The sequence below is a fragment of the Ochlerotatus camptorhynchus genome, unplaced genomic scaffold (assembly GCF_037179485.1).
Source record: "Ochlerotatus camptorhynchus isolate MF236.1 unplaced genomic scaffold, CSIRO-AGI_Acam_v1.1 ptg000432l, whole genome shotgun sequence".
In the NCBI taxonomy this organism is placed as follows: Eukaryota; Metazoa; Arthropoda; class Insecta; order Diptera; family Culicidae; genus Ochlerotatus; species Ochlerotatus camptorhynchus.
The window spans coordinates 4,829,866-4,849,507 of NW_027040918.1; the positions used below are offsets into that span (position 1 = coordinate 4,829,866).

At 38.9% G+C, this 19,642-nt stretch overlaps 2 protein-coding genes across 2 annotated transcripts in view; one reads left to right on the forward strand and one right to left on the reverse strand.

Moving 5' to 3' along the window:
* The window catches only part of LOC135711377 (nuclear pore complex protein Nup88-like), a 489,612-nt gene that overhangs the window by 281,284 nt on the left and 188,686 nt on the right, over positions 1-19,642 (forward strand). The gene's annotated exons all lie outside the window — the stretch shown is intronic.
* hec (hector) overlaps positions 9,941-19,642 on the reverse strand; it is a 102,158-nt gene continuing 92,456 nt past the window's right edge. The window contains exons 8-9 of the mRNA XM_065234303.1: positions 10,317-10,497; positions 9,941-10,249 (exon numbers count right to left, since the gene is read on the reverse strand). Of these exons, the coding sequence (XP_065090375.1) occupies positions 9,980-10,249; positions 10,317-10,497 (451 nt within the window). The 3' untranslated portion in view covers positions 9,941-9,979. The remainder of the gene's footprint in view (positions 10,250-10,316; positions 10,498-19,642) is intronic.

Genomic DNA, 19,642 nt, shown 5'->3' on the forward strand with positions numbered 1-19,642 from the left:
AAGCCGTTGGATCCCGGTTCATAAGTTTATGGGTCGATAGGTAGGGTCCAGGTGTGGGAGCTGCCTCCCTGGCGTTGGTAGCATTGGTGCTCAGCACGGAAAACAAGATCGACGGAAAACAAATCAAGGGAAAAAATAAAACAGCTACTAAATATAATATCTGATACCATGAGTACAATATACCTGAATTTTACGTTAATCATCTGAAGGATTATTCTTGCTGAAGAATTGCATCCTAAGTTGCAGTAAGCCATATTTTATGTGTGTGCACTACTTATATGCAGAGTATGCAATTATTTGAATTTAACAGCAAAAAGTGCCTGCAACAATTGGGCTCTGCGACACATTCAAAAGATTAATTAAATTGCAAATGAACTCTGGAAATGTTTCATGAAACGCGATCGAAGCTTTATTAGAAAACGTTTTCATCCTCATAAATTCTTTAAATATCAAAAGGCGTGTGATTAACAATTGACAAATTACCCTAATTTGATTAAGTTTCTTTAGCGGGATCAGTAGTTAATTATTTTTCAGGCATGCGTTTTGATCTAAAATCTAAAATCCGGAATATTGACTGTTGATTGGATGCTAGTCAACTCTTCTATTCATTTTTTAATAATTCTTAATATTGTGAAAATTTGCTTACCCTCCCTCTCTTATTCCCTCAACCGAAAATTCTCATTGTCTCTGGTGGAGATCTCTGGCAGTGCATACACAGTATATCTACAAAATACTGAATTTCACTAGCCACCTGATGTCAGTATCATTTCACACAGTTAGAATATCAATATCATGCGCCTCAATGTCAGTGCGCAAATGACATTGATATCGTCAAGGGACCACTGATATTCAAATTTCTACCTCACATGTTTCATATATACGCCAGCTAATCGAGTACCGATCTTTTGAAAACTCATCAGTAATATTTAAGCAATGCAGCGGTTATACGAAAAAGTTGATTTATTGAGATAAAGGAAAGATTTTCAACTTTTCTTAGTGATATTCACATGGCGCTGACGGCACCGTCGAAAAATTATCTCTTCTAGCAAAGATTGTCAGTTTCTTATGGGAATTTTCCATGGATAGTACAAAGTCCGCCATGTTTCACGTACAGTCTGACGTTTGCTTATAGATTTTCTCATATGAGTCGCCGTCAACGCCAATATCTTACGTCAATTGACATTGTTGACAGCACCCAGCACTGGTCTCTGGTTGATCAAGTTGCACTATACCATGAAGCGGCCATTTTGATAGTTTTGTCCCGTTAAATGGTGCCCTCCAACTAGAATAGGTCTCGTTTCCAATATATTGCAATGCAATTTAACTTCAAAGCACTTGTTGAGTTGGGTTCCTTTAAATTGGCTTCCACGATTTTTCCACCTTCCTCCTCCCCGCGCTACTTCAGTCCACAAACTGAGCAAATCGCATGATCTGAGAGCATCCGGTGCTGCTCAATGTTCAAACACACAAATGCCGCAAGTGTAGTGTTAACATACCTACCGTTATACACTCCCGGAAATAAATATAAACACACATAAAAAAGCATGGCGCCTACCAAATATAAGAATCAGAGGAATTCTAAACCATGTATTTTTGAAAGCCACATTATCATGCTACAATATCACCCATAGAAATAACCAATTGCATCATGTACGCAGCGGAAATAAATGGAAATGTGATTTTCTCCTTCGGAAATAAATATAAAGACACATAAAAAATGTATGGGAAATTGATCATTTTCGAAACATTACTAAGCATGTCAACAATTCTTGTAGCACCAAAATAACCAAAGAGTTAGTTAAAGTAATAACTAAACTTAATTTCTGAAACGTTTTAAGCAGATCCAATCGCTAGAAGTTATCGAAAATTACAAAAAATCATTGGTTGATCAGCGATGATTAATTAGGTGATACATACATTTAGGCGTTTTCCGAGTTAGAATGTGTCTTGAGATGTTCAAACAAATTAATAGGAAGATGACCTGTGTTTATTTAGTTACACTAAAACTGATATCTAGTAAAAGTGAGGGGGTGACGGGCCTACGCGCTCTTCCCATCTTCCTATTAATTTGTTTGAACATTTCAAGACACATTCTAACTCGGAAAACGCCTAAATGTATGTATCACCTAATTAATCTTCGCTGATCAACCAATGATTTTTTGTAATTTTCTATAACTTCTAGCGATTGGATCTGCTTAAAACGTTTCAGAAATTAAGTTTAATTATTACTTTAACTAACTCTTTGGTTATTTTGGTGCTACAAGAATTGTTGACATGCTTAGTAATGTTTCGAAAATGATCAATTTCCCATACATTTTTTTATGTGTCTTTATATTTATTTCCGAAGGAGAAAATCACATTTCCATTTATTTCCCCTGCGTACATGATGCAATTGGTTATTTATATGGGTGATATAGTAGCATGATAATGTGGCTTCCAAAAATACATGGTTTAGAATTCCTCTGATTCTTATATTTGGTAGGCGCCATGCTTTTTTATGTGTCTTTATATTTATTTCCGGGAGTGTATTCATTTTGTTCACCAGTTACACAGATGCGCAAAGTAAAATTAAATGAGTTCCCCACACATTTGTGATCGCTTTGATCATCTCGTATCAGCCTACAGGCGCTGGGTTGTTCGATCGTCGCGTAGCTACCGCGAACGTCGACCCGTTGGAAATCCTTTCAAGATGTGTTGACCTTTCCCTAATTTTCTCTCCCATCCTGGTTTTGGGCCGAAGTTGGTTGGGGGATAGAAATCGTTCTTTGGAAAGAGATGCAAAAATTGCGCGCAATGAAACTAATGGGAGCGTGAGAGAAATTTTCGGTATCACGAATTTTAACTTCGTGATTTCCGGTAGCGAAGATTACAATATCGCGGTTAATCTGAGGATCTTCAAACTTAGTCTCGTTCACTTTGAACTGATCCGTGGAAGAGGCAGGAGTGGCTCAAAGTAGTTCTCACGCCGTGGTGTTGTCCAAAAGGTGACATGATACCTGTTTAGATTAGTGTAGCTTTATTTAACCAAAATCCTTTCATTTAGTTTTTCGTAGCGTAGAAGTGAGAAGTGTGTGCTATTTTCTCAGGTTGTGTGTTATCGGGTTGTGCTTTGGTGAATAAGCAGGTAAAAGTGAACATGCAATTTGTTTGGTGTAATTCCGTGCTGACACGTGCGTGGTGCAATGGTTATTTTCCGAATGTAGATTCGTGGCAGTGCCGATATACGTCCAACACACCACACCGAACCATCCGTGGCCATTTCTGACCCCACCGTCAGCTTCAAAGTTCCCGGAGTACGCCGGAAGAGCGACGCGAACATCAACGACGCACCCTAGGCAAGGCGATCGGCCATTCAACAGCCCAGCAGTTAGCAACACGTTTTTCCTCCCGTTGGTGACGACCAAAGGGATACCGACGCTCGTACCGCGTCGTGCAAGACCACGAGTCGATGAATCAGACGCACCGGTTCATCCGATGCACGTAGCACGCATCTAGACTTCCGGCGGTCTCCGCTGTCGAACAACGCAGAAGTAGCAGAGTTCACCGCCACCCCGTCCGTTCATTCGTCGAACGCGCGGTGTCTATCACCAGAATAATGAAAAGGTCGTGAGTACATGTACTATATGTTGTGAGTGTCCATGCGCATGTGACTCCAAAACGTAACCATTGCTATGCACGGTTACGAGGTGTACGAGCATAAACCGTACTTGATCTAATTCGATTTTGCGCCAAATTCTTTCCGGTGCAGAGCAACGAATAAATGAACGTGAATTAGATTCATTAATAAGCACCCAAAGCCAAGCACACACACCCGCACGATAGGAATAGGGATCTATGGAAAGGTAGAATGAGAGTAGATAGGAGACGAGTCTGAAGAACAAATGAGCAACTCTCTAATTGTATACGTATTGGTCCGAGGGAAACGAGACGGTTTACCTGTGATGAGAACCGCCGTGCTAGCCAGACTCGTCGCCGGCCGACAGTTGATCACACGCTCCTAGTAGTTGCATTTTGGAATTTGTTGCATGTTTTTGCACTCGAACCATTTCAATCAGCCAACCTTCTTCCCGCCCCAAAATTTGGGAAAATCAGAGCCTTCCCCTGAAAGGTCTCATACGGTCGGGCAACCCTATCCCTGGTACGTGGTCTCCTTCGGGAGTGGCGCTTAAGCCACTTTTACTTGAAAACTGGCTGACTGGTTACAAGATTCTACATCAATTCAATAATTCGCATGCCTCTGCCATGGCAGGATGGCCCGATAAACGAACTGTTTTATTTTCACCATCTATAAATCACACAACGTACACTCGAAAAATTTCACACGTTTCAACGAAGTGTTTAAACACTTGATTTTTTAAATGCCCAATCACATTTACTTTAAGTGTATTTCACCTTGGTGCAATGTGTTATACACGTTAATTTCTAGTGTTTCAAACTTTGAAATGTTGAAAATCTTTCACTATCTATTCAAGTGTATTGCACATTGAATCACACTACTGTTCAAAACAGATGGATTTAAATTTTTTTGCATTTCAATGCGATGTGAATTGCTTGCTCAGAAAGGTAAACATCGAAAACAAGAGTTGTGACTTTATCCTATCAACCCGCCTCATATATGAGAACAACCGTGTCACAATGGGGTCGAACGAAGACTCCGACAGCAGCACACCACAACAGTCCATGATCGAATCCCAAATCAGACCCATTAAAAATATATCTGAAAGCTCTGGCCTCTGGCAGTTTTGTTTATATATTTGTCGATTCATTTTTATAGTCGACAAAGTAGAAGTCGATAAAGTAGAATATTGAACTATGATGTGCAAAGCTATGAGGCACATAGAATCCAAGTGTGTCACAATTCAAATCCACAGTGTTCAGGCATGGTTCATAGCATAAGATTCACAAATGAAATGGATGTGTTTCACAATAAGCGCAAAATTAAGTGCGAGACACATGATGATGACGTGTAGAATTTTTTGAGTGTAGGAATGTGTGCAACTTACCTTGTGAAGAGCTGGTCCCTGAGTACTGCGGACTCACTCAAGCTGCTTGTCACTTGGGAGCCAGTGTGAACTGTCAAACGGGAGCCAAACATTCAGAAGCAGCAAATGCAGTTACTGTTTTTATCTACCGTCAAGCATTGTAATCTCATAAAAATGATCTATATTTTTTCATAACACATTCTTAATTTTAAACTCAAAGATAAAAACCAACAGGCTTAGTGATGAAAGTATAAAAACCAGCATAGTTTTTATGAGGCAGCTGAGTTTTCAATTACAGTAAAACATACTTTGGCGAAACAAACTTTGATAGAGTCATGGAGGCTCGAGCACTCCTGGCTCAGAGCTTTATGGCGGGAATCAACAAAGAAAGAGCAAACCAATTTTAAACTTGAGAAAATTTTCAAGCAGTTTTCCATTGGCTTGCAAAATAAAATTGGTCGACTCCGCAGTACCCAGGCTGGTCCGAAAGAGAGTGGAGAGTTGCCCGTGTGTGTTTATGAAGCGTTGCCACAGATACCTCTGTTTACCAGCATTGAACTGCTGCGCTTAAGTGAACCCTACACGATTGCTTTTATTGACAATAATCGTATTGTCAATACATGCTATATTGACGTCAATATATCGAGATTGACAATATTTCTGAATTCACATCATCAATATTATAGTCAATAATTCCCCTTCGCGTCAATATATTGATGCGTGTGGGGTTTGCTTTACAACGGAGGGCTGCACACATGGCTTGCTGACTCGTTAAGCGTCAAGTTAAGACCTGCTTACACTAGCGCTAATATATGCCACACATGTCCCTCTCTCCTCATAAAAAAAAGAATTTTACCCGGTTTTCCTTTTCAGCCGTGAATGCACCATTGCTCAGACATCATTATCATCATCATGAAGATCAATGGGAGCACTGTTAAGGATGTTAGGAATCTCGTTCAAAAATCGAAATGGATGATTTTTCAATTAATCTCATAGTTGCTCGGAGAAAAACTGACCCGATTGGATGCTGGGACTTCTGGGGCGCAATGTGGGATGTTTGCCGTATAACAAAATGTTTTTCTCCCTTTTTATGGCACAGACCTGTTGGTCCATATTATAACAAAATGTTGGTAGACTGTGTACTAGTGAACTGAAGCCGTTGTGTCACGAAAATGAAAAGTGGACGCAGGCCTTGTTTTCTCTGCTGAGATCCCTCTAGTTGGAGCAGCTAGAGTGTGTTTCGTGGTTGATGGGGGTTTACGCTGCTGTGAGGAACGAAAGGCGAGAGTGCTGTTTTTAACACCTGTTGAAGATATAGTGGCAGCATATCTATGGAGCTCTTAGAAATCTTCGTGATTAACGTGATATCATGGATTTCTTGGTAACATACCGGGTGATATCATTCCTTTATTTTTTCTTAACTTTCATTCCATTGTTATATTAAACATTAAATGTTGTGGACAGGACGGACCACCAGGGCACCCGATTGACGCGAAATGGATGGGGAGAGTCGAAATGCCAACTCCCTGTCGTTTACATTTCGTGAAAAGAAGGTGGGCTCTTCTCCCCCACTCATTGGGACATCCTCCTGTTGGATGGCCTGTGTTTTGACCGGTTGTATGATCCTGTTGTTGGAAGGAGATTCTCATTTATTCCGTGGATGCAACCCTAATAAAAATTGTATGGTTAATTTGCTTAACGACGTGTTCTGGGTATCATCCAAACCATTTGTGGAATAGTTCAATGATTTGGGTTATCGTTCGTTTATGGTTATTTTTTATTAGGGAAGTGGGCGATGTTGCGCACGGATTCACCCAAACCGTTTTTGGCCCTTCATACAATGGCAGGTTGAATACAATTAGAAGCTTCGGCATTCTTCAGTTGCTAGATGGACGAAGGCAGTGCAAAGCGGCTGCTTTTCAACTTCGTCAGCTGACCAGCTTCACGGTGGATCTTCTGCGAGGACACCGGTGTGGAGAACATTGAGTTGGCCAGATGGTCGTTCACCAGCATTTTGTCGTTGGATAGCGAACGGACCTTCAAGGCACCCTTGATTCCCACCCCCGGTTGCATTCCGTTTTTTTTTTTTTTTTTTAGTGCTACTGTCCATTACGTCAATTTCCTGTGTCAAACGGTCCTGTTGGTGCATCCGTACTGATATGCATTAGATAATGCTGGTAAAATGTAAAGTATGCGTTATTTTTTTGTTTTGTAATAGGGATCGTGGCGTCATTTTCAAGCAATTGAGGCCAATTGATTTTTTTTTTTGCAAATCGTCGCTTTGAAACGATTAAGGCTTTTTATTTTATTTTTTGGCATCGTTTTGAAACGATTGAGGCAGATTTAGCAGTTTATTTATTTGAGTTTTTTTCACGGTGGCATCGTTTTGAAACGATTTGAGCAGATTTTGTGTGTTCTGTAATGGCGTCGTTTGGAAACGATTAAGGCAGGCTTGGTAGTTTTTTTTTTTCGCAATGGCGTCGTCTTAAGACGAATAAGGCAGATTTGGCGTCGTTTATAAACGAATCAACCGGATCTAGCAGTTTCCATTATTTTTTTTTGCGGTGCGTGAAGGCTACGGTTATTCTAAACCGATTGATATAAGCGTGGCCTCTTTATGATAGAAAACCAAATGAGCTTATGGAACATTCCATATGGCTTAGTTAAATCTGGCAGGATCGCCAATGTGCAACTTACCTTGTGAAGAGCTGGTCCGAAAGAGAGTGGAGAGTTGCCCGTGTGTGTTTATGAAGCGTTGCCATAGATACCTCTGTTTACCAGCATTGAACTGCTGCGCTTACAACGGAGGGCTGCACACATGGCTTTCTGACTCGTTAAGCGTCAAGTTAAGACCTGCTTACACTAGCGCTAATATATGCCACACAGAATGTTCTACCCGTGCGGGATCACACACACTGTTGCGAGATAGCACTTTCATTTCCAAACAGAAGTGAAAGAGCATTTTTAGATCATAGGCAAAAGAACGTAAGAATTCCATAAGAACCACTTATGAATTTAAGCCACAAGAAATCCGTATGATTTTCATTAATTTGCCTTATGAAAAATAATGTTGACAAAAAAATTATAAAATGGAGCGGACTGGAAACCGAACCATGAACGTTGAGATTACGGGGCCCGTGTGTTGTCCACTCGTCTTTAAACGCTTGGAAAAATGAAATGGTTAAAGGCGTATGAGAGCTATCTAATGTTTGATGAAAATCATTCATAAGTTATACTAATGAAATTCATACACTGAGGCAAATAAACGACTTATTAACGTCACACATGAATTTCATAAGCGTAACCAGGCATGGAAAATCATTTGCATTCATTTCGTGCATTCATTTACATTCATTTGCCCCTAACTTTTTTTCATCAACAGAATTCCGCAAAATAGTCTATGGAACTTTAGTAGGTTTTATTATTAGCTACAACTTTTGTTAGCAACTCAAATCCGTATCTCTTATGTATGACGAACCAGAGCGAACAGAAGCCACTACTGTTTTTCAGTGAATGTATTTTACATTCACTGAAAAACAGTAACTACTTCTGCCCGTTCTAATTCGTGATGCATAAGAGATACAGATTTGAGTAATGGGCAAAAGTTGTAGCTAATAACATAACCTACAAAAGCTCTGTACATCATTTTGCGGAATACTGTTGACGAAAAAAGTTAGAGGCAAATGAATGTAAATGATTGCATGAAATGAATGTAAATGATTTTCCATGCCTGAGCGTGACTTATGAATGATTTTCGTTAAACATTAGATAGTTTTTATACAAGATTATAAATCAATGACTTATCTCGATGATGTCTAGAAATTCAAGGCACGCCTACGTAAACCAACATAACCGTCGGGTAGAGGAAGTCTTCCCCGAGTTGGTTTGCGTTGGCGAGACTTGGCTATCTAAAAGTCATCGAAAGTAATCATTGTTTTCAAAATCTGTTATACCCTTATTCCAACTCTATCTAGAATTCTACGTCGAATTACATATTGCATGACATATTTCTCAATAATGATTTTGAGAAATATGCAATTGAAAACTTACTCATTTTCGTTACATACCACATTTTCGATTTCGTAATGTGACCCCCAGTATAGTAAAGAAAGACGTAGTTCTACGTCAAAATGCGCAGGGACAAATCCTAAAAATCATTTAATTTGACCCCTAAAAATTTGTAACTATATTTTAAATAGAACAAAAATTACGCACAACCTTTAAATCTAAAACTAGAAGCCATTCCCGATCAAGTGGATATAAAACGTGATATGAACGGAAGCGGAACGGGGACGGCAAGTTGGGCAGTTGTCACAAATGACAGCAAGAGTCTAATTGAAGTAGATTTGGTTCTAACAAGTTTTCTATCCGACAAGCACGCAGCAAAAAGCTCCGAATTTTAACTGTCGCGTAAAATCTCATCCCGTTTAATATTGAGCTTAATTGCTTACAAGTTTGTATACAAGATTGCTGATTTATGCGATATTGTGCTTAAATTTACATGAAATGTCGTGTGAAATTACACGTGTGTGAAAGCAGAGTAACTTATTCGGCTAATTCTAAAACATAGGTTCTCTTAGGGTTACATGGTGATCTTCTTCATAACTATCGATAGTAATATGCACTTTATGTATTCTTCATTTTTTAATTATATTGATATTTCAGAATTTCTCCACGGAGTTCACATTCATTGGATGGGTTTATCTCTTCAATTTAAATTTGGCACAATTTTCATTCACTACTACAGGTTCAACGATTTCGATAAAATTCACCATTAGCATAAAACCACATCTATCCGATCAACACATCGAAAATATAGGATATCTTCCTCTCGAATAGGTCTCCCGTTCCACAGATAACACCCACAAAATATTTGGTTTATTTGTTCAGTTTTGTACATTGAATCCCCGCGTCACCATCTAAACCCCTCCCTCGATGCAATCGTCGATAACCTCGTGACTTCCGGTCGTCTTCGTTCCGCGCCGGAAGCCCAACAGTCATACGACCATATCGCGGCTCTGCGTCGCCGGTTGGCCCCCGTTGTAGCTCTCGCGGAACGGATGGTGCACCAGCTCCGGGAAGCACCGGCTCAGCTGACATTTGATGGCAAAAATCACGTCGTGGTTGGCGAAACAGAACAAACAGGAAACGCACGCACCCTGCAGGCTAATCAGCACCGCCGACACCACCTGATAGTAGCGTTCCAGCTCGCATCCCTTGTCCGGACGGAACGGCAGCAGGATGTGTTGCAGACCAAACAGCGGAATCTGATCGGAGGAAGGGTGTGAAAATGATCATTTATGTCAATACTTATGGGAATAGCACATGGATTACCAAAATCAGTGTCGCTCGAGTGGCTTTCTTCAGACCGAGCGGGGCCGGATTGGGCGAGGTGGAGTTCAGCTTGGTCAGCAGAACTCGGACCACGTTGACGAGGAACACGAGCGAGGTAATGAGTGAGAAGCACACCGGAATCGTCAGCAACCACATCGCGTGACTTTCGTTCATCCAGCAGCTGGTGGGATAAAGGAAAGGAAAAAAAAAATCAGAAACGGATGTGAGTAGTAGGACGTGTGTCAGCTGAGTGTTAATGGTGTATGCTCATTAGGACGACACGATGATGGGTGCGGTGGGCGTCTGCACTACATACGTGTGCTTATGCTTATAATCGGATAAATTTCCATTTCCGTCGAAGAAGCCAGCAGCAGCGGTAGCGAGCGAAGAGAACAATTTCATAATGTTTAATTTTCGCTGTGGAGCGAATGGATTTTTCAAGGGAGAAGGCAGAATTCAATATGCAAAAGGGTTGAAATGGGTGGAGAAGGCAACTTTTAACGATGAGAAGGCGGCAAAACGGAACGTTAATTTTTATATATGTACCTACATACTTTCCACTTTTGCGGTTTATAAGTTAACGTCGTTTAACCTTCTCGAGCTGGTTGTTTAAATATCCCACCTTACCATCGATCCTAAGTGGAACGTGGTACTTATTGGATTACACATCATTAAACCAATCTTATAAGGGTTTGCTGCTGCAGTGCATTAGTTTTCAGACTTCAAATTGAAATTATAATGTAGCTTCACCCACAGTGACCAACAGTTTGAAGTCTGTTTACTTTGGGAGTTATTTTCACGTCACTTAAAAGTACTCAAAACTATTGTCAATAACTTTCTTCTTTGGTTTTATTGTGTTCTTTGAGCACTTCCACAGTTGTTAAATGAGAGCTTTCTAAGAATTAGCACAGGGTAAGTGATAATTCCTGTTAGTAAAGTATATGGTCATACAAATGACAAGCTGATATGAACTTTAATTTTCAGTGTATTTCCTGTTTTTGTTATACCTAGAATATTTGTCTTGACTTTAGTCCAGTTCAAATCTTTAATCGTTGCCTTAATTATCAGCCTCAACTCAAATTTGGGCCGTTCTCATTCGCCGTGCTGGAGCAGTTTCAGATGAGAAATTTTTAGCCATTGATTTTCATAGCATATTTTCCTATGAGTAGTTCTTTGATGAGTAGTTCTTTTTTTGTTGTTAATTTTTAATAGACCAGTTGAAGGAAAAGCTCAGCCCTTTTGAACTACGCCTATGATATTGAGCAATTGTTAGATACAAGGCGAATGAGAACGACTCAAATTTGAGTTTTGTTCACTCATAATCGCCAAAAGTGCAGGAACTCGGCGATGAGTAAATTTGCCTCATGTTTTCCCAGGTTTTTCCAAGATTTTCCAGGGAAAAATTCTCGAATTTGAGAAAAGTAAAGATTGGATTCACTCAGTCTATTGGTACTACTCCGAGACTGAATAAAATTTTCGTCAATTTTCTGATTCGCGATTATGAGTGAACTAAACTCAAATTTGGGTCGTTCTCATTAGCCGTGTAGAGTTAGTGTGAAATAAAGAATGAGTAGAATCGAGTGAGCGTGAAGCGTGATAGACCGTATCAAGAGCCACATGTGAAAAGGGCATACAAGCGTTTTGTAAAAAACCTCTCTCCCTTTTTAAACAAACTTTTGTAGGCCATTTTCTTGCCAACCGAGGATCGCCCACGCAAACCAAACAACATCACTGCGAAGGGGAAAGTTTCCCCTATTCGGTGATGTAGATGGTTTGCATTAGTGTCATATGGGTAGCGAGAAAAGGGCATAAGAAGGTTTGTTTACAAAAAACTTCTATGCCCTTTCACATGTTGTTCTTGGTATGTAAACGAAATTTCATTGGTTCAAGAATTTTGATAGGTTAATACTCCGAATACGATGCCTCCGAAAAACGTGTAACGGCAAGTTTGCAATGACATAACTTAGCCATTTCTGAATGAATTTCAAAAATTTTGGTGCCTTTAGAATTCCTAGGGTTTGTAGATGATTTTGATTGTAAAAAGATTGAAAATAGAGTCGTCTACTTTTTTAAAAAAGCGAAAAGAGTTTTTAAACGTTTTTTTGAAAGGTGTGTTTGTAGGGTTTTGCAAGTGGCGCAAGATCTGTAATTTAGATTAATGGGCACAAATGCTCACAATTAGCCAGAATACAGTCATGGTTCCTAAATATAGATGCTGGAGACAACGGAACGGTCTCCGAAAAATCCGGAACATCCGTAAAAGTGATCAATCCATGAACCTGATCCTAGAGCTCTGCGGTTTTTTTTTTAAACATTAGGAACTGTGATATAAAAAAATATTTGGGGTCGCAACATAAACATGTACCTGGATGGCCATGGGACCGTCCTCCGGAAGATCCGGAACATCTGTAAAAGTGGACAATCCATGAAACTGATCATAGAGCTCCGCGTTTTTTTTTAACATTAGGATCTGTGATATAAGAATGAATGTGGGTCATGGACCCAGATGGCCATCGGACCGTCCAACGGAAGATCCGGAACATCCCTAAAAGTGGTAAATCCACGATCCTGATCCAAGAGCTACGCGTTTTTTCTTAAACATTAGGAACTGTGATGATAGAAAGAATTAGGGGTTGTGACATAAACATGAACGGAATATCCGCAACATCCGTAAAAGTGGAAAATTCACGAAACTGATCCTAGAGCTCCGTGGTTTTCTTGAAAACGTTAGGAACTGTGATATTAGAATGAATTTGGGATCGTGACATAAACATGGACCCAAATGGCCATCGGACCGTCCTCCGGAAGATCCGAAAAATCCGTAAAAGTGGTCAATGTATGAAACTAATCCTAGAGCTCCAAGGTTTTTTCGAAAACACTTGGAACTGTCATATATAAATTATTTTGCGGTCGTGACATAAACATGTACCAAGAAGGCCATCGGACCGTCCTCCGGAAGATCTTGGACATCTTTAAAAATGGTCAATCCTCGAAACAGATCCTAGAGTTCTACGGTTTTTTCGAAAGCATGTGGAACTGCAATATAAGAAAGAATTTGGGGTCATGACATAAACATGGACCTAAATAATCATGGGGCCATCCTCTGGTAAGTCCAGAACATTCAGAATATCCGGAACTTCAAGGATGCTATAATTTTGCTTTGATTAAAGGTTTTCTCAGTCTTATAACACTGCAATGACTACGATGTAATCTGCCCGACATTTTGTCCATGGATTGTGGTTTTTTGTTTCAAGGGAAAATATTGTTTGTCGTTATTGTCAATAGTTTAGTCGTTGTTGTGGCTGATTTTCCATATTTTGGTTTTATTTAATGATTGCAATTCCATTTCACAGAACGAACTTTGGATTCAATAATTGTTTTAATTCTTGTTTGCGTTCCTTTAATGATGTTTGTAGCGAGTTTGATTTTATTTTGACCAAACATGTGTTTAGTGCTAGAATAAGGCGTTTAGATTAAATTAGGTTTTAAGTAATGAGTCTGTACGACGTAGTCGAAGATGGTGATCAAATAAATAAATATTCAATTGAAAAAACTACTTGGTCGCAATTTTGATCACCACTTGAGGACAACGATAATTTTAAAAATTAGATTAAACAAAAATTAAAGAGTGTTTTAAGGCTGAGAAAGCCGTTAAATAAGTCCCAGTCGTCACCATCGTTAAAATGTTTGCTTTCAAAAACGGCAAAAATATAAAATTAGTTAAATAGTAAATACCGATAAATACCAATTTTTTAATACCTTTGATACCGATAAGCTTTAAAACAATCTGGCAACGCTGCACAGTGGTGCCAAGGGTATCAAAACACGCGCTTTTTTATTTACGCTGAAATGGTTGATTAAAGGTACTAGGTGTCTTCTGAGAAGTTTCTCGGGTAACAACACTCCTTCTTATGGTAAAAGAAAATTAAAGATTAATCCACCTAAAAGTGAGATGGAAAATTATTTTTTTCAATATGATGAGATACAAATTAATTGTGTTCGGAAAAGCTGTAGAGAACATTACTGTGCACAACTTTGCTCAAGACTATAACTTTCTAGTTCTTATAACTGATGAGATATAAAGGTTTTTTTTGTGGAGACATCGTTAAAATCAATTTTGTGCTTGTAACTTTTTCTACAATTTTTCTACATGTTTCGCATGTTGTACAAAGATGTTAGAAATATCAAAATACATATCTTTTCACAAGACTGCAAATTGCTATCATTATTATTTGAAAAGTTATTTACATTTTTGGTTGAAAATTACCCAACTTCCAATATCAATAACTTCTAAACGGGCAAAAACGAGCAGGCCATTTTTTGAGCAATTGAAAGTACAAGAAAATGCAATAAAATGGTGAAGAAACCAGACCGCCCCCACGTGATCCTAACCGAAATACTTGCATTGAAACTTGTCACTTTTCAGAATTTAAAATGGCGATTTTGTGAAACCACGGGACTGTTATCGAGTAGGTGTGAAAAGAGGCATACAAATGGATAACCAAGCAACCTGGGTTATTTCTAGTGACTAACAAAATGACTCGGTGTCAAAACCAGACCACCCCCACATGACCCTTGACTGAATCGTTTATGTACTTTACATATTTTCGATTTGTCATCTGTGATGGCCAAAAGTTACAGAGCATCCCCGAAGCACACCTCACTTTTGTTTTTCGGTAGTTCTCTCATGTTGGAAATTAACGTCATGTAATAAATAATATGAATACTTGGATAAATGTGTATTCAACTAATAACTCTTATAGTATCATCAGGCTACGAAATTAACTGCGAGAGGTTCGAAAGCTACGGAATAGAAACGGCTCGTAAACTAGTCGATCAATATCCATGGTACTATCTCCCCGTGTTTGTTCATAAAGTGCTCATACACGGGGCGAATGTGATTTCTTCTTTTCTAATACCCATTGGGCAACTATCTGAAGAGGCCCAGAAAAGCAAAAAACAAAGCTACCAAGCAATACAGAACCCACCACACAAGAAAGTTTTCCAGAGAATGCTCTGCAACTTTTGGCCATCACAGATGACAACAGCGAGAACAGCGATATCGACGAAGAGGAAACTGCAAGCGCTCTTTGAGATTTGTACAATTTGAATCGGAACGTAATAAACATTAAACATTAATGATTTTGGTATTGTTTATTGACAAAATCGAAAAATATGTAAAGTATGTAAGCGATTCAGTTAAGGGTCGTGTGGGGGTGGTCTGGTTTTGACACCGAGTCATTTTGTTAGCCACTATAAATAACCCAGGTTGCTTGGTTATCCATTTGTATGCCTCTTTTCACACCTACTCGATAACAGTCCCGTGGTTTCACAAAATCGCCATTTCAAATTCTGAAAAGTGACAAGTTTCAATGCCAGTATTTCGGTTAAGGGTCACGTGGGGGCGGTCTGGTTTCTTCTCCATTTCATTGCATTTTCTTGTACTTACAATTGCTCAAAGAATGGCCTGCTCGTTTTTGCCCGTTTAGAAGTTATTGGTATTGGAAGTTGGGTAATTTTCAACCAAAAAATGTAAATAACTTTTCAAATAATAATGATAGCAATTTGCAGTCTTGTGAAAAGATATGTATTTTGATATTTTTAACATCTTTGCAGAACATGCCAAACATGTAGAAAAATTGTAGAAAAAGTTACAGGTACAAAATTGATTTTAACGATGTCTCCACAAAAAAAACCTTTATATCTCATCAGTTATAAGAACTAGCAAGTTATAGTCTTGAGCAAAGTTGTTCACAGTAATGTTCTCTACAGCTTTTCCGGACAAAATTATCTTGCATCTCATCATATTAAAAAAAATAATTTTGCATCTCAATTTTAGGTGGATTAATCTTTAATTTTCTTTTACCATAAGAAGGAATGTTGTTACCCGAAACTTTTCAAAAGACACCTAGTACCTTTAATCAACCATTTCAGAGTAAATAAAAAAGCGCGTGTTTTGATACCCTTGGCACCACTACTGTGCGCTAGCTTCGTAGTCGGCGTAAAGTTTTTTACCCACCGTATTCGGAGTGTATATGAGGTACCTAAGCTCGTTGACGGCATTCTTGTAACGAATTTTGGAGGAGACGGAAGCAGAAGAAACAGCAGCAGCAACAGTGGAACCAACCGCATCCGTGGGAGTACTGCACCATTGATTCGTGTAGCCGTGGTCAAGGCTGGAAACCTCGGTCCGGTCACGACACATACCAACTTGACAAGATGAGAAACTCCGAAGCTATTTCAGTTTGAAACTTTGTTACCATTAATATGAGTGAGGGGGGCGGTAGTGGGTGTAGTTAGCCCCCTTCCCCTCTCCAACTACGCATATGAGATAGAGCTATCGTATACCAAATCGATAAGATAAGAAACTATGAAATTATTTTAGTTTGGAATCTGACTTCCATTTTCCAGGAAAAGTGACTATAGGCATTTATTTCAAACCATATATATTTTAACAGTTATAACTTTTTTTAGGAACATTTTATCACCAAACTTTCTGCGGTAAAGTTGTTAGGCACTTCTTGGACTATACTTTCACATGATTACGGCACCTGATCAAATGTTATGATCCATTATTTAATGCAAGTTGTGTATCGGGAAGAATTCAAATCCTTTTCTATATTAAAAAAAAGAAGTTCTTAAAGAATTTTTTTTTTTCACACCGGGCCCATGAAACAAGATTATAGCAACAGTTGTTAATAATTACATAAGTTGATATAATTATGTAGTAATTTTGTTATTGCTTTAATTCAAACCTCTCGACACTGCTGAATTGCGACGGGAACAGATCATTAATTCAGACCACATCAGATCGGCTCCCACCAAGCAGAAAATCGTGGGATGAATCCCAGTCCTTTTTGTAATAAATAATTTTAGAGTTGCATTGCAACAACAACTCGATCATAAATAATGGGTTGTAATGCAAGTGGCTCGGTGACCTTAAAGCAACCGTTTTTGCTTACTGACAGGAAGATTGTGATTATACTCACTGATTTGGTTGTTCGACTGGTTGTATGAGATTTCGTTTTTTTTTTGGCTTTCTCAGTTTAGGGTAATCCAAACAGTTAGTTGTGCAGTGCCCGACGTTTCAGCCGTTTATTGTGGCCTTTTCCAAGGGTAAAACAGTCTACCGTTTGTCGTCATTTTTTTTTGTTTGTTGCCACGATAAGCGTGTTTAGCTTGGAGGAGCTTCCTGTATGGTGCATTGTGTTCAATATTAATTAACATAGGACGCTATACAACGGTTATTTTGAATAAATAAAACAGCAAAAAGGTTATCTTCCATTTAATTCCACTTAATTAATTTTGGTATCCATGACAGAAACGTATTTCGACTACAATGTGCAGTCTTCATCAGTGTCATTCCCACTAAAGAACTTATCAAAATCTAACCCCCTTAAGTACTCATCCCGTAGGTAAAAAAAGGTCAAGATCATAGGTATAAAAATGAAACTTGTCAATCATTATGATTCAGCCATCATTCGAAAGGGATATCTACTTTTAATTGGAAACCCGATTCGCTCTGTGGTTGACCAATCGGAACGGAATAATCCGGAAAAGTCCCGTGCTAAATGCGTGTTAATTAATGTTGACACGACTGGTTCTCAGTCATTTGGCTGCCAAATTTTAAGATTGAGCCACTATTTGAATTTGGTCCATAGTAACATTGTCGACGAAGAGAATCGATCAATGTTACTTAGGACCTAATGCAACGTTCAGCTTGAAATGAGTTCATTATACATCAGTGAATATGCGTTTGATTATCCAACCCAAATTGTCAAAATCAGAAGCGATCCTCAAAAGCAAAATAATCAATTTATTTTTGGACAAAATGATTATTTTGAATATCGACCTCAGAGTCTAAAACCTCGATATTATAATCAGTTCAGCATGAGGCAGACCATTTCCCCGGTCATTCCCGATATATATCCACAGGACCGTTTTATGGTCACCCGGTAGCAGAATCGATATCGAGATGGCCATATCTGCTATGCTCTGCTTTAGAAAAATCGCGGATCTGTAGGTCTACTTTCAGGAATTGACAATTTTCCGGTATTTTCGGATATCAACAGGACCGTTATATGACCACTCGGTAGCAGAATCGATATGGTGATGGCATATTTTCTTTGTGCTCAAGATTACTGGGAACCAGTTGTTATTCCGTTCCGGTTGGTCAACCACAGGACCTGTGGACCAATCGGGTTTCACAGTGCAAAGATCCCGCGCTGTTTGTTTTACAAGATATGTGTAATACCATTACTTAAATAATACCTTTTAAAATTTAGGTTAAATAATTATAAATTTCAAAAAGTAACTTGTTTGAATCCCGTACATCTAATAACTTAATCCTTGCCAATCTGAAAAGAATCTCAATCACACCGTTAATCGGAACCACCACCTCAAAAGAGACGAACCAGACAATGGCTGAAAGTCTCTATAACAATGTCAAAAGAGCCACCACCTCCAACATTGATTTAGTATATATGACCTGAGTGGTTTGGTAGCATCTAAGTACCTAATAATAAAATAAATATCTATCAGCAATGAAAATCTGATACCTACTGTCGTAAAAACCCAAAATCCAATACACCATACCTCACCGAATAAAAGTGGCTGGCTTCAGACCAGGGTCGTATTTGAGGGGGAGCAAAGGGGGTTATTGCCATGGAGGTTGAGCAAATAATTATTGTATTTTTGACGTAGGACTACGTCTTTCATTTCTATACTGGGGGTACACTTTGTGAAAACCAAAAATGGAACATGAAACAAAATTATGAAAGATTTTGAACATTAATAACTCAGCTGCTTCTGGACTAACTTCAATAATTTTTATCACCAATCGATCAGAAATATTTCTACGAATCTATAGCAACGCTTTTGACTGATGATTTTTTAACGAGAAGCTATTGAAAAAGTGGTAATGTCAAGCATTGTCCAATGTACAAATAAATAGTGATAATTTTATCACTGTTAAACATTCTTCCCAAACCCAGTCCTCATAATCGAGTACCACTTGGTTGCACATCATTCTGCTTTATACCCTGGACAGACTATGGCTTATATCATGTAATATAGGCTGTCTTGCAATGAGCACTCATATATAGGATTTCCAGTGAAAACTAGATGTATGAGTGCTCATTGCAAGATAGCTTATATTACATGATATAAGCCATAGTCTGTCCAGGGTATTAGCCTGAAAAGATATAAAGCAGCGCTGCTGTATGGCAATGTATGGCTGATTTCTCTGCTTGAACGTCTAGCAGTATAGTTCGGTCTTTGCTCGCTCTATCGAGTTGTTCGATAAACCTATAGTTTGTTACAAACGT